Source organism: Bemisia tabaci, chromosome 2 (genome assembly GCF_918797505.1).
Source record: "Bemisia tabaci chromosome 2, PGI_BMITA_v3".
Classification (NCBI taxonomy): Eukaryota; Metazoa; Arthropoda; class Insecta; order Hemiptera; family Aleyrodidae; genus Bemisia; species Bemisia tabaci.
The window spans coordinates 41,292,467-41,305,113 of NC_092794.1; the positions used below are offsets into that span (position 1 = coordinate 41,292,467).

The window sequence follows — 12,647 nt, forward strand, 5'->3', positions numbered from 1 at the left end:
ACGGCATTGTTCGTGCTACGTCTGTGAAAACAACGGCCAACACATTGCGTCGTCCGCTCGTGAAACTCTTTCGCCTTCCCGTCGATTGAGATTTGGACCTCTGCATTGTTGTAAATTTTACGTTTAAATGTGTGTAAATAGAAGTATTTTAGTGTTATTTCTATAGGTTAAACGTTCCCATTTTAACTCAGCATGAACAGCTGATCCGTCTCGTTCGGGAGAATATATCCGCTAAGGGATGAACCTTGCGCAGCCTCGGCTGGTTTTATGACTTTCTTCCTGTCACGCCGCGCCGCACGCCGAGTCGCAACCCTTCACTTTCTCCTTTGTTTTGGGCCACTTCGAGCGATGAATGACCTGAGCCGCGGCCAGTGCATCGTCCACCCCCGCATCCCCTGACTGGAACTGCCTTCTACAGTGCACGTGCACCCCATCCAGACCTCTCGCCTCGGCTCAAAATTAGGTCATCATCCCCCGCTCAAACATAAATGAATTAGCATTTAGAAAACTGATTGAGTCAGCCCTTTCACTCAGCTCGTCAGTCAGTTTCTGCGCTCGTCGCTAGTCAGCCCACGTTATTCTTGTGTAAATTTGTTAAATTCTCTAAAATTTTATGTAAATTTTAATTTGTGTCTGCTCTGAATTGTTTTTTAACCTTTTTCACAAATTCAGACATTTTCTCCTCTCGAATGAGCTTTAATGTAATCCTCTTAATTATCTCGTGTTTTTCCTGTGCCCAATGTGTAAAATTTAACTTGAATTAGTTATCCTCTTTTTCACTTGGTTTTTGTTTCGAAAAAGAAGGAGGGATTTCACCTTCTTTTTGGTGGGGGGAATGTTCGAGCCCACTGTGGCTCTCCCCTGTTCCACCGTCCACGCTTCAACCGCGCGCTTTCTCCGCCCCCGCGCAGGGAACCGACTGTGCGCCGACGAGAGGGATCCCTCCAGCTTTTCATCCCTGACCACCAGAGTTCGGGGTCTCATTTACATGCCCGTTCCCTTGTTTTTTCTATGTTTTGAAAAGATAGGGGTTCGGCCTGCTCTCTGGTCCAAGTCAGACGCTCTCGACTTTGCCCTCGTCGCGCCCTAGTCGGAGCTCTCAATCCCTTCCTTCCTATCCCGTGCACGCACGTTTACTGCTGCACAAGCCCTGGCTCGCACGTCTACTGCAGCTTTCTTATCCTTGTGCTCGCACGTATACTGCAGCACCCTGTCCTTGTGCTCGCACGTATACTGCAGCGCACCTTCTCCTATGTGCACGCACGACTAATGCTGCGCCTCCATCCTTCACCTGTCCCTTAACGTCTTTCCCCCGGACATAAAGATTCAAGTGTTATATAGCCCTATGTATGTATCGTGTATTTGTCGTGTATTTTTCCTGTGTAAAGTGTACATATTTTGTTGAGAAATAAAGATTAGAACTTTAAGATTAAGATCTCCTGATGATGATCCATGTCGTGGGCTCGTAGCGGCAAATCGACTTTCTGAAGGAATCTTACATATCTTGGTTCTAGTCACAGCTCCTATTTCTCAGCTGGTCCCTCGCGCTCCCGCCCAACAATGTGTTGATAAGGCGCGTCATTAACTCGCACATATCAACCCCTTTACTCTTCATTTATACAGAGATTTCAAAATAAGCAAGCAGCACAACAAGAGAATTCACGATCCAACACTGCGAGGTCATCGACGCACCTTGACAAGACCGTGTATTGTGAATGTAGAAAGTCATTCGAACGAGTTTACGTTTTTTGATCTGCCTCAAGCAAAATCTTATCATATTCTTGAAGAAAAGTGCTACGGAATAATTAAAGCGAAGATAGGAAACATTCTGTCGAACTCCTGAAAGATAAAGTCCATTTAAAGGTATTTGGGGGCGAAAATACCCAAATCATCGGTATTATAAATCCCGTTATATTATTGAAAAGAAATTGGCTCTCTTTAAATGCAAATGCATTGAATATGTCTTGATTTTGTTATTTTAAACGTATTTCCATGCAAAGAAGTTCAACCATGTCGTTGCTTTATTCATTCATGAATTGAAATTGAGCAATCTACATCCCGAAAATCTACTGATTTGCCGTAAAAAATTTCAGAAACTTGATACCTATACGAGGTCGATGCACCCACTCGTTGAATTTACCAACCAATTTCGTGAGTGCAAATATGTCAAAATCAATATGCTATAGTCATTTTGGGTGCATTTATTTTTCATGAAACAATAATAATTTCAATCCCGAAAAAACATCCATCGAAATGAGTCGACTCCCTGACGTGAAAATTAGATTCTACGTGTAAAAATACGTACGTATCGATTTTAGCCGCTTTGCCTGCCTCTCCTCGTTATTTATAAACCGTTTCTATGTTCATCTCAAAATTTTTCTCAGAGCTTTGTGTTATTATCAGCTTCTATTTAAATCCCGGTTCGATGACAGAATCGGCTGCCCAAAAAGCAAGCCATTTTTGAAAGGTTCTATGAGAAATTCGTGATATTATCGGCTCTCAGGAAATCACCCCATGGCTAAAATTGGGGGTATAAATGTTTGAGTGCTTAAAATAATCATATTCAAGAAACTAAGGCATTAAACTATGGAGTCAATTTCTTTTTAATAATATAAAGGGATTTACTACCGGTGATTTAGCTATTATATCCCCAGAATACTTTTAAAGCACCTTTACTTTCCAGAATCTTGACAGAATTTTTTTTTTGCTTAAACGATTTAAAAGACACTGTAGTTAAAAAATATGAAGAATTTTCGATTTTGACAAAAAAAATGTTCGTTCAGGTACACCGTGTGTTGTATGGAGTACTGCTGCTATTCAACCCTTGTTATCAGGTGAAAATTCTTACGAGGAAGCCCCTTGCAAGAGGCGAATATTTTGTAATTTTTTGTAATTTCTCTCAATTTTTTCTCCGTTATATAAAAAAATTGCTTGTCAAATTCTGAGGTCAATTCTATTCAATTGTAATTTATACATTTCTTTTTTTCCCTTCATTTTATTTTTCATTAGAGAAATCGAGGTTTCAATGATTTCTTCGGATTTCAAATAATGTAACTTCTCTTCTCTTCGGCCGATTTTTATGAATGCGGCCTCGCTTTATTCCTGTTTTAACAGAGAGTAAAGAAAAAATTGCCAAATACATGCGAAACAATTATTTTTTAAAATTTCCCATGATCCCAGCGTGACGGTGAAATGGGTAATTGAGTGAAAGTTATTAGATCTGACTTCGGCGAGGGTCGCCTTTTGTTCTTCAGCTGGGAAGCGACGCGGCGAACCGAGCCACGATCGGGACACTGCCAGGATTTGTGCCTGCTTGTGCTCTGTTTTGGCCTGATAGGGGAGTGAATTTCTGTATGGGCCACGGTTAGCTTATGAATCTAATGAGTCTTGAGGCTCATCAAAGATTGCACTTACGGCTGTCCTGCCTGGCCCTGGCTATCAGAGCAGTGGTACCAAATTTTGAAAAGCATAACAGGGGTGTACATATCTGTCTATGCAACGTTTTAAACAAAACGGAAGAGTGACATTCTCATTGGAAGAGTGCCGACTTGCTCAGCAATCCTCGAATCAGTTCGTTTCCTTCTACTTATATATGTCGCAGGCAATTAGTCAAATCAGGCATTTAGTCAAATGCCTAGGCAAATAGTCAAATTTTACCGAAAACCCACTTTGGCTATTCGCCCAGGCAGTTGATAAAGTGCCTAGGCATTTGATAAAGAGCCTAGGCATTTGACTAAATGCCGTATGGCCTTTAGGCAAATAGTGAAACTCGTTAAAAATCAGGCAAATAGTCAAATTGCTTGGCTTACAGGAACACTTCATAACACCTTGGCCGCCAAACATAGAGCCGGCTGCAACCGCCTCACGGATCGATATGAATTTTTCTCGCGGAATTTGTGAAAAGTCGAAATCAACACAGTCGATTCGTCGAAGGTCAGGTCTGGCGCACCAATTTTTTTATGATTCCACCAATAGTTCCGACTTGGTAAACTCCGTTACGAATATCTGTTACGAAACCTTGTACATTCTGATGATCAAGCGGCCCTCTATCGACTTTTGGGACGGCTAAAATAACTTTGTCTTCTATTTGTAAATCATCAAACAGTTTTTTACTTGATTCTGCCATGCCAGCTGCTGCATCTTTTTGCCTTTCATGAGTTTCAGAACGTGTCTGACGAATTACTATTTCATTCTGGCATAAGTTACAAAGGAAGGTAAGGGATGTTTGCCCGTCTGCCCACATTGTGCATGGCAGACATTAGAACATGTCGAACACTGTTCAGTTTTACCACCTGTCTGACAGTTACAGCAAGGGACATCATTTATGTCATCTTCCAATCTAGCAGCTTTTTCTACAGGTGCATCCGATGGTTCCGGCTCATTTGAATCCCTAGAGCGTTTTCTTTCTTCATTCCCTTTGTTCTGCAAGTTTTCAAAATCTTCTTCAGTCGTTAATTTAGCAAGAATGGAGGATGGTATATTGGTGCTTCCAAGACCCATTTTCGGTTCCGAAACCAAACAGAGCCGTGTACGGTGATCGGTTCAAAATGCGATGGAAGCACCTCTAGCCCCGGTCCGTTCATTTGACTATGTGCCTGATCACCTCTCGGCATTTTGTCAAATGCTCAGGCATTTAATAAAATGCCTAGGCATTTAATCAAGCGCCTAGGCATTTAGTCAAATGCCTAGGCAAATAGTAAACTTCGTTAGTTTCTTACATTTCTTGACTATTTGCCTAGGCATTTGACTAAATGCCTGATTTGACTAATTGCCTGCGACATATATGCATACGAGCCGTTCTGGGCGCGCTTCGCGCGCCCGCCACGCCTAGCCGGGGGCTATGCCCCCTGGACCCCCGGTCACTCGCTATGCGAGTGACATTCGGCCTGCTTCGCGAGCCGATTTTGTAGTAGTTGCAAATTTTTTATCACTATATTTTGAAGATATCATAGAAAACATTATGAAATTCTCACTCCACGATTAACTTGTAGAATAATAATGGCAGGGCAAGAAATAGACTATATCTTAAAATGGACGGTTCCCACTTAGTAAAAACAGCCAACATCACGTGAAGGTGAGGAACCATCGTTAGCCACTTTTTTTCTTTTTTTTTTTTTCTTTACTTTTCTGAAAAAAATTTACTGAAATTTTAGTTGCGTCCCTTAAAAGGAAACACGGAGAAAAAAATTTGTGCATGAAACCCGAAGCTGAGATCATATGGATCTCTGAAGTTTTCGGATCACGCATCCGAAAAGTTAAGGTCCATCTGCCGAAGTTCGGGTCAGACAATTGAAGTAGTTCGGTATATACCGAAGATTTCAGGTCACACATCTGAAGTACTCGGTGCATACCGAAGTGCTTCAGATTTCTGACTCAGATATTTAGGAAAAACACAGTAGAGAACCAAGGAAATCACAGTAGAGCAGAGAAAAAAATACAGTCGAATAAATAAAGAAAACTATTATCGAAGAAATTCTAATTATTAGAAAGTAATTAGCTGGCGTAATCAATGCGTAGCTGCATAGGAGCATGAGCGAGATTTATCATCAACTGACCGCTGGCCGCTAGGTACCTGGGTGGGCGAGCGACAATACGTAAGCGGTGGCATATGGTTCGATTGACAGAGGAGTGGGGAACGATCAGACGTAGGGGAAAGGTTCAGGCTGAACCGCTCAGCACAGCGCAGCGTCAGTCACCGGGTGGGGAAGAGAGTCCGGGAGGGGACACTTCCCCTCGAGTGAAATAGAAAAAGGCAGAATCCTTCGAAGTTTATATTAATGATTTTAAATTAGCGCTGAGCATTCTTAGGTTTTTTTTAAAAAAACCAAGTAACGTGGAGTCTTGGTATTCATTACACATAAACTAGAAAGCCTCAGAATGAGAAACAACTCTAAATCCTAATTATTGACGGATTAGTAAACTTTTTACACGCTTTGGGAAATCTCAGAAGTTCGCGGTAGTCACTTTCCGGTAAGGAACTAAGGGACTCGGTTATTGTATCGAGTGGGGGGTCGAAACGATCGCAAAGGCAATATACTACGTATACGCGCCAAAAAAGGATGGAGGAATAAAAAGATGAGTCAAACGTTATGTTTTAAAGAATTCACGGACGATTGTTGCGGGTTGCATTAGCAGCCCCCAAAAAAATCGTTGACATTCCATTCTTTTGTGATCGATGTGACAACTGGGCGTGCATAAATGCAGCAAAAAGTGAATAAAGGAAAATAATATTTAATTAAATTATAAAAAAGTGACTAAAGAAAAATATTTTAAATTCATAAAAAATAAGTAAAACCTTAAAATAAATTAAACAAAATAAATTTACAGAAAATAAGAGTAAGTGAAGAAATGATCATATAAAGAAAAAAATAAATTTAAGTAAAACAAATTTTAAAAAAATAAAGTAAAGAGATAGAAAGTCAAAGAAAATAAAGTTATAAAATAAAGTTAAAACAAAGAATTAAAAAATAAAATAAAGTAAACAACTAAAGTAAAGTTAAAAATAAAATGAAGTAAAAATAAAATATATTTTTAAGAACGAAAAAATGTACCTGTATTTTGAATATTGTAGTTTTCTGTTCTAATCGATGTTAAATCCCGGTTTTTCGGCTCTTATTCTCATCGCTCGGTAAAGATCAATCGGTGGGATCTTCGGCTAGTGTTGGGTAGGTCCCAGGTTCAATCTCCGATGCAGGTAAAAAAATCCGAACCTACGACAACGCTAACATGGACTCTCAATAGTTCAATTGATTTTATTTTTCACGATTTCGAAAATTATTTTCTTAAATAATCCTTTGGGGTGCCTCTTTTTCCCTAACCACCTTGCTTTACATTTTCCATGCGGCTGATTTCCATGAAGTTGGTTTCCATGCCATATGCGCATGGAAACTTTTCCATCCCAATTTTCCATGCGGCTGATTTCCATGTAAATTTCGCATGGAACATTTTTATCAGGCCAGCTCAGTTATCCAATACATATCTTACTGTTCACACCTAGTGAGTATTTATTATTGTTTTACGGAAACAATGATCATTACGAAGTTCGAAGTTTGATTACTGGGATTGAGAGTTTTTGTTTCAAAAATTGAAGCCATGGAGTGATATGGGACACCAAATGTTCAGTAAGTACATACGACCAAAAATTTATTTTTTAGGGAATAAATCAAAGAGCTATATTTTAAATCGAAAAAATGTTTTTGAACATTTCAGTATTTCCTATCAAATTAGCTCATGTGTTTGATTTTTAAAATAAATCTGTATCTTTTTCTCAGGTTTTTCAATGTGACCATGAGCCGTGGACAAGCCGATCTGCCACATCCATCTTACAATACAGACGTGGTTCAATCGGTCGTGCCCCTTCCAGCAACTGTCGCGTTTCCAGAATACAGTAACGGTAGAAGTTTACGTTGACATAAGTCTGAGAAAAAAAGAGAGAGAGGAAAAATATTAATTTTCCTTATGGTCCTTTCTTCTTTTAATTTCTCAAAAACAAGATACGGATATCCACTCGGATGCGGCTCCTATTTGCCCTTAAAAAAGTTTAACATCAGTCAATTCACGTTTAAGTTGTCTTTCATGCTGAAATTTTTCGCACAGTCGAAAAAGACAGTTCTTATGGGTAGCCTTTGAGAGTAAAGAAGGAGAGGATTGCAAGTGCAGTGTACAGTAATTGTAGGAAAGAAACAAGTAAAACTTTTGCTCACACAAACCTTGCATGCTTTGAACGTACCTTCTTCTCATGATCAGAAGGAAACAGGAAAACCGGAGTATACACGTGCCGTTTGGACTCAAAATCCAAAGCCAAAATGCGAGACCGCATACCTTTCTCCGTTTTTGACGTTGCAGGCTACATTTTTTCTTTCAACAAATAGTCAACAAAAAACCCACAACTTTCTTGATTATTCGTCTCTGCTGGCAAAATATTCGGTAAATATTTTAAGGCCTGTTTTATTGCGAACAAATTAAGAAGGAGCGGAAATTTTGGAACATTCTAGTAAATATACGCGGTTTTGTACTTCAGTCATATGACTAAGTGCAACCGTCCACGCAAAGGAGCGACCAGGAGAGCGATTTTTCTCAAATCGTCGAAAAAAATCGGATTTTAAATTTTTGAGGGAATTCGCCCTTCATAGTTTCTTATGAAAAGTTGCAAATCGACGGTGTAAGTCGGCAATCACATAACTAGTTTGCGGTGTCTGAAAATCTCCGCGTCTAGGTATGTTAATTTGTTAAAGGCAAACGAATTGATATCATTCTTCGAAGTTTTTGCAGAATTTTCTTCGCTCACAGAAGAAAAATCACGGCAGTTGGTGGTTAGTAAAGTATATTTATCTCTTTTTAGTAAAGTATGATAGGAAGTCTGCGACGTCGCAAACCGAGTTATGCGATTGCCGACTTACACCATCGAAATGTAAATTTATTAATGCGTGGATATGAGGTATAAAATACTAAAATTTCATTCAGTTGGCAGACTCTAACTTTAGACAAACTTTATACCTTCCTACATATTTCAAACCATCATATTTCTGATTTGGCCCAGCGTTTTTGGGCGTTTGCTACCTTCAAAATGACCACAAAGCGCACCTTTAGGGCTTCATATCAAATAATTAAGTTTGATTTTTTGCGTCCAAGGTCCTTTTTTCTTTATCCGATCACACAGAATCAAATCGCTTAAATTCCCAGCCACTAAATCAGATCAACAGCACGTTTACTTACCTCAAGAAAAGAGAACAGATCAATGTTTTCTACCACGTCTCTTGGAGTGCGTCATTCAATATGTTTCCCCTCAAATGTCGCATGCTAATTTGATTGTCTTGCGTTCGGGAGGACTCAAGAGATTTCTAAGTATATCTGTGCCGCTAATAAAACCTATTAAGGTTCAAAGGACTCAGACTGAATGCGTTCCTTCACCAGAGGCGTGGCGTGCTTTGTGACCTATCGATTTATCTGCCTTTCAAATCTATGGAAAAAGATCGATAAGCAGTGAGTGTTCGCAACGAAAACCTAAACGATCGATTCTTTGTCATATATCTTCAAATGGAAAAAGTATTGGCAATCGATCATTTACGCCTTGTCACTGTCCTTCCCTAATCATTCTCAGCATGAGATAAGAGATCACTACGAGATTCCTCTCTGACGTGATGGGACACCTCTATTTCCACCAGTAGCAAGGTATGTGAATGATCGATTATTGATATCTCCTCATTTAAGACTGTGGTAAAGAATCGATTATTAAGCAATCGATTGTTGCAAACAGTTGGTTAATCGATCATTTTCTAGAAGTTTATACGGCAGTTCAATCGACAGATCGCGAAGCGCTTCCCTCTATTAATTTCCGCATGAGCCCCGGAAAGCTTTGAGTTACACGGAGAGCAGAGCTCGAGTGGCAATTGAGATAGGTACCCCCTAACGTCAGAGGAGCTATAATTACTTAAAAGCACCCAAAGCAATATTACTGCACGAAGGTAATAAACGACGTATGAGCATCCAGACGTTGTCAAATTTTTGCTGATAAAATAAGGTTATCTGGAAATATTTTCCCCCAATTAATCGTAGTTCTCTTCCCGGTAGAACGCAACTGCATTTCAATGTTGCAGAATACCCTTCGCAAATTGCATTTTTATGAGAAAAATATTGGGCAGTGACAGCTGAAAATCTCACTGACTTTTCGTCTAATCTCACGTGAGAATAAAAAAATTTGACAAAAATTGCACGGCGGTTGCGTTTTTGTAAAAAATTGAATTTTTTGAGTCAACTTTGCAATATTGAGATGGAGTTACGTTTCTTCGCTCGGGAAACGACGAAACATGTCATAGACTTTGCATATCGACTTTCCCCAGGAAATCGAAAACTTTCAGACCATTCATGAATTTTCTCCAAAATAATATTTTTTCCAAAGAATTGGGCAATATATGAATGCCCATTACATCGTTTTTCTTTAGCACGGTAGAATAGCAACGTGCTAGACTGATTTAGTAAGTATGGCTGGAGATGATGAGAAATGGCACCACCACTCGACATACTTAATATAGAATTGAATCGATATGTTTTGATCGCCTTGTATCATACATAGGGCAGCTTACAACTGCTAGTGACTCTTGATTTTTTCCATCCGTCTAGTAGATGTAATTGGGCTTGTGATTAACGTTATAACAAATCACTATACTATACTAGGGCCCACGAACGATGATCCCTGAGCCGCGGGTATTTCTTGCAAACACTGGCAACAGCGACACCCCGGCCCGAACCGAGTCTCGAGTTCGGGGACAATGCCGAGCCGAGCCACAATCGAACCCTAATTACTTACGCGTAATTTACAATTTCACCCTCCCGCTAGAAAAAACCAAAATTTGTTGAAAGTTGTGTAACATTTTTTTAGCAAGTGTTTCGTTACTCTCCTTTAAAACACGAGTAAAAAGAGGCCTCGTTTATAAAAATCGGTCAAATAGCAGCAAATTTACAGTTCGAGATACGACGTTATAAATAAAACTTGGACTTCGCTTCAAAAAGGAAAAAGAAGGAAATAATAAAAATTGTATATAACAATTATATATGATTTAGCTCAGAATTTTACGAGCAATCCAACCATGTAATGGACGGAGAGATTGGGGCAAAGTTACAAGAAATTGGTCTTTTACGAAAGGGCTTCCTATGAAGAATTTTGACCTGAAGATAGGGGTAGAATAGCAGCAGTTCGCATACAATAGCTTTTCGCGTTCACAATACCCGGTCTCGTCGATGTGCGTGCTCGACCCTGCAGCGTTGTCATTCACATGGCCCACGCGTTTATTCGCCCGATTTTTTAGGGATCATCGTTCGTGGGCCCTAGTATAGATTCCTGGATGATTACATTCTCAAATCACGCAAGCTCTGGACATTGCTTTAATATTAAAGAAAGAACACAGCTTTAAAATCCATGTACCTATATAGATATTCCGAAAGACGCAAAGACTGATCCACTTCTTTCTGTCCATTTAATCAGGGGCATTACTATGATTCCCTTTCAATGACTAAACGCGTTTTTTAACGATATATATTCAACAGAGTTTATGGAAAATATATTTTCTTTTATATTGCTTCTCACCCTTTGTTCAGCCACGGGTAGAACGGGTTCATTGTAGTCTTATTTATTTAAAAAAAAAATAAAAAGCTTCTTGTCGTCAATACGGATACTTAATTGGTGTCACGTAACCAATATTTTATAAAGGTGTACTATTTTTTGTATATACTTAATTTCATGGCCTTAAGTTTGTTTTTGTTCTGTTATATTTTTCTTTCTTGTAAATATTTCCAAAATTATTTTCTACTCAACTTGTATACGTGGGTAAAACTTTTTTTTTTTTTTTTTATTACAGATTTAAAACATCGTGATGACGATCGGATTTTCATTTCATAAACCTAAGTATTTTAGAAACACATTTGAAACAGTGACGTGAATGATCGAATATCGATATTTCCCCATTAAGGGGCTTGTAGGACAAGGCGCATAGTAAGTATTTGCTATTTTAAGAAATTCGTGTTTAAAGTTTCAAAATTACATGGATCCTGATGGTGGAACGGAAGTAAAAACTCTCTTTTTGATGCTTTAATGTTGGATTTTAGGTTTGAATTTTTTACATAATATCCTTTCAAACTAGTTCTAGCTGAATTCAGGAATACCTCAATTTTTTTAAAAAAAAACTACGCCTTGTCTTCCAAGCCCCTGTTTTGAAGCTTTGGTAAAGAATCGATTATTAAGGTGTTCGTTGCGAACACCTTTTCTACCGATCGGATACCTTTCCACACAATTAAAGGGCAGATCAATCGATATTCAAGAGAGTACGCCACGCCACTGATTTAAAATGCTTACTAATTATGAAAATATGGATGGGTAAATTGCGAATTAAACCATTGAAAATTACGAAAAACACCTTTTTTTCTTTTGAAGAAAATGTGCCGGTAATAGGGAAGTCCAGATTAAAAACTCCCTGAATAATCTATAAGAGACAGCAGCACTTTCCGCGCCACTACTCGGGCTCGCTTAAAACTTTGCTAAAACTTAGCACTGGCCTCCCTAGTAACGGATTGGGCAGTATCAGACTTCAAAACTGGTACCCCTGGCCGCTGTGCCCCGGGAAAAACTGAACAAAGCATATTTGAAATCACACAGAAGAGCCCCTGCATACGGTCGCCTAAAAGCGTTTCAACAGTTGCCTAGCATACTTTCCCTATAAAACCTGTTAGTTCCCTAGTAGCAGATTTATAGAAAAAAAAAATTAATGAAATTATAATGAGTATTCAACGAAAGTATACCACTTATATAACGGTTATATAATGGTTAAGTAACGGAATGTTCATAGGAAACTGCCGTCGTATAACCATTATATAACAGTTATGGTACCGTTATAAGCGTTGCCCCCCCCCCCCCCCCAGATGGACCGCATTAAACAGAAAGGAACCAAGCCACATCAGCTACCATGGTAAAAAAAAACGACTTTACCCCTGTGACTAGGAGGGTACGTGAATAGAACCCCCTCAGATAGGCTCACGACTACAACTAGGGTAGTCGCATGAATACATCTGGGGTAGTCGCACGACTACCTATATGTAGTCGTGCAACTACTTGCGGATGTTTGAATTACGTATTTTCGTAATCACAGTAGTTGTCG

At 39.2% G+C, this 12,647-nt stretch overlaps 1 protein-coding gene across 1 annotated transcript in view; it reads left to right on the forward strand.

Moving 5' to 3' along the window:
* The window catches only part of LOC109036705 (homeobox protein HMX3), a 77,143-nt gene extending 64,825 nt beyond the window's left edge, over positions 1-12,318 (forward strand). The window contains exon 4 of the mRNA XM_019051059.2: positions 7,272-12,318. Within this exon, the coding sequence (XP_018906604.2) occupies positions 7,272-7,410 (139 nt within the window). The 3' untranslated portion in view covers positions 7,411-12,318. The remainder of the gene's footprint in view (positions 1-7,271) is intronic.
* Positions 12,319-12,647: the final 329 nt, after the last annotated feature.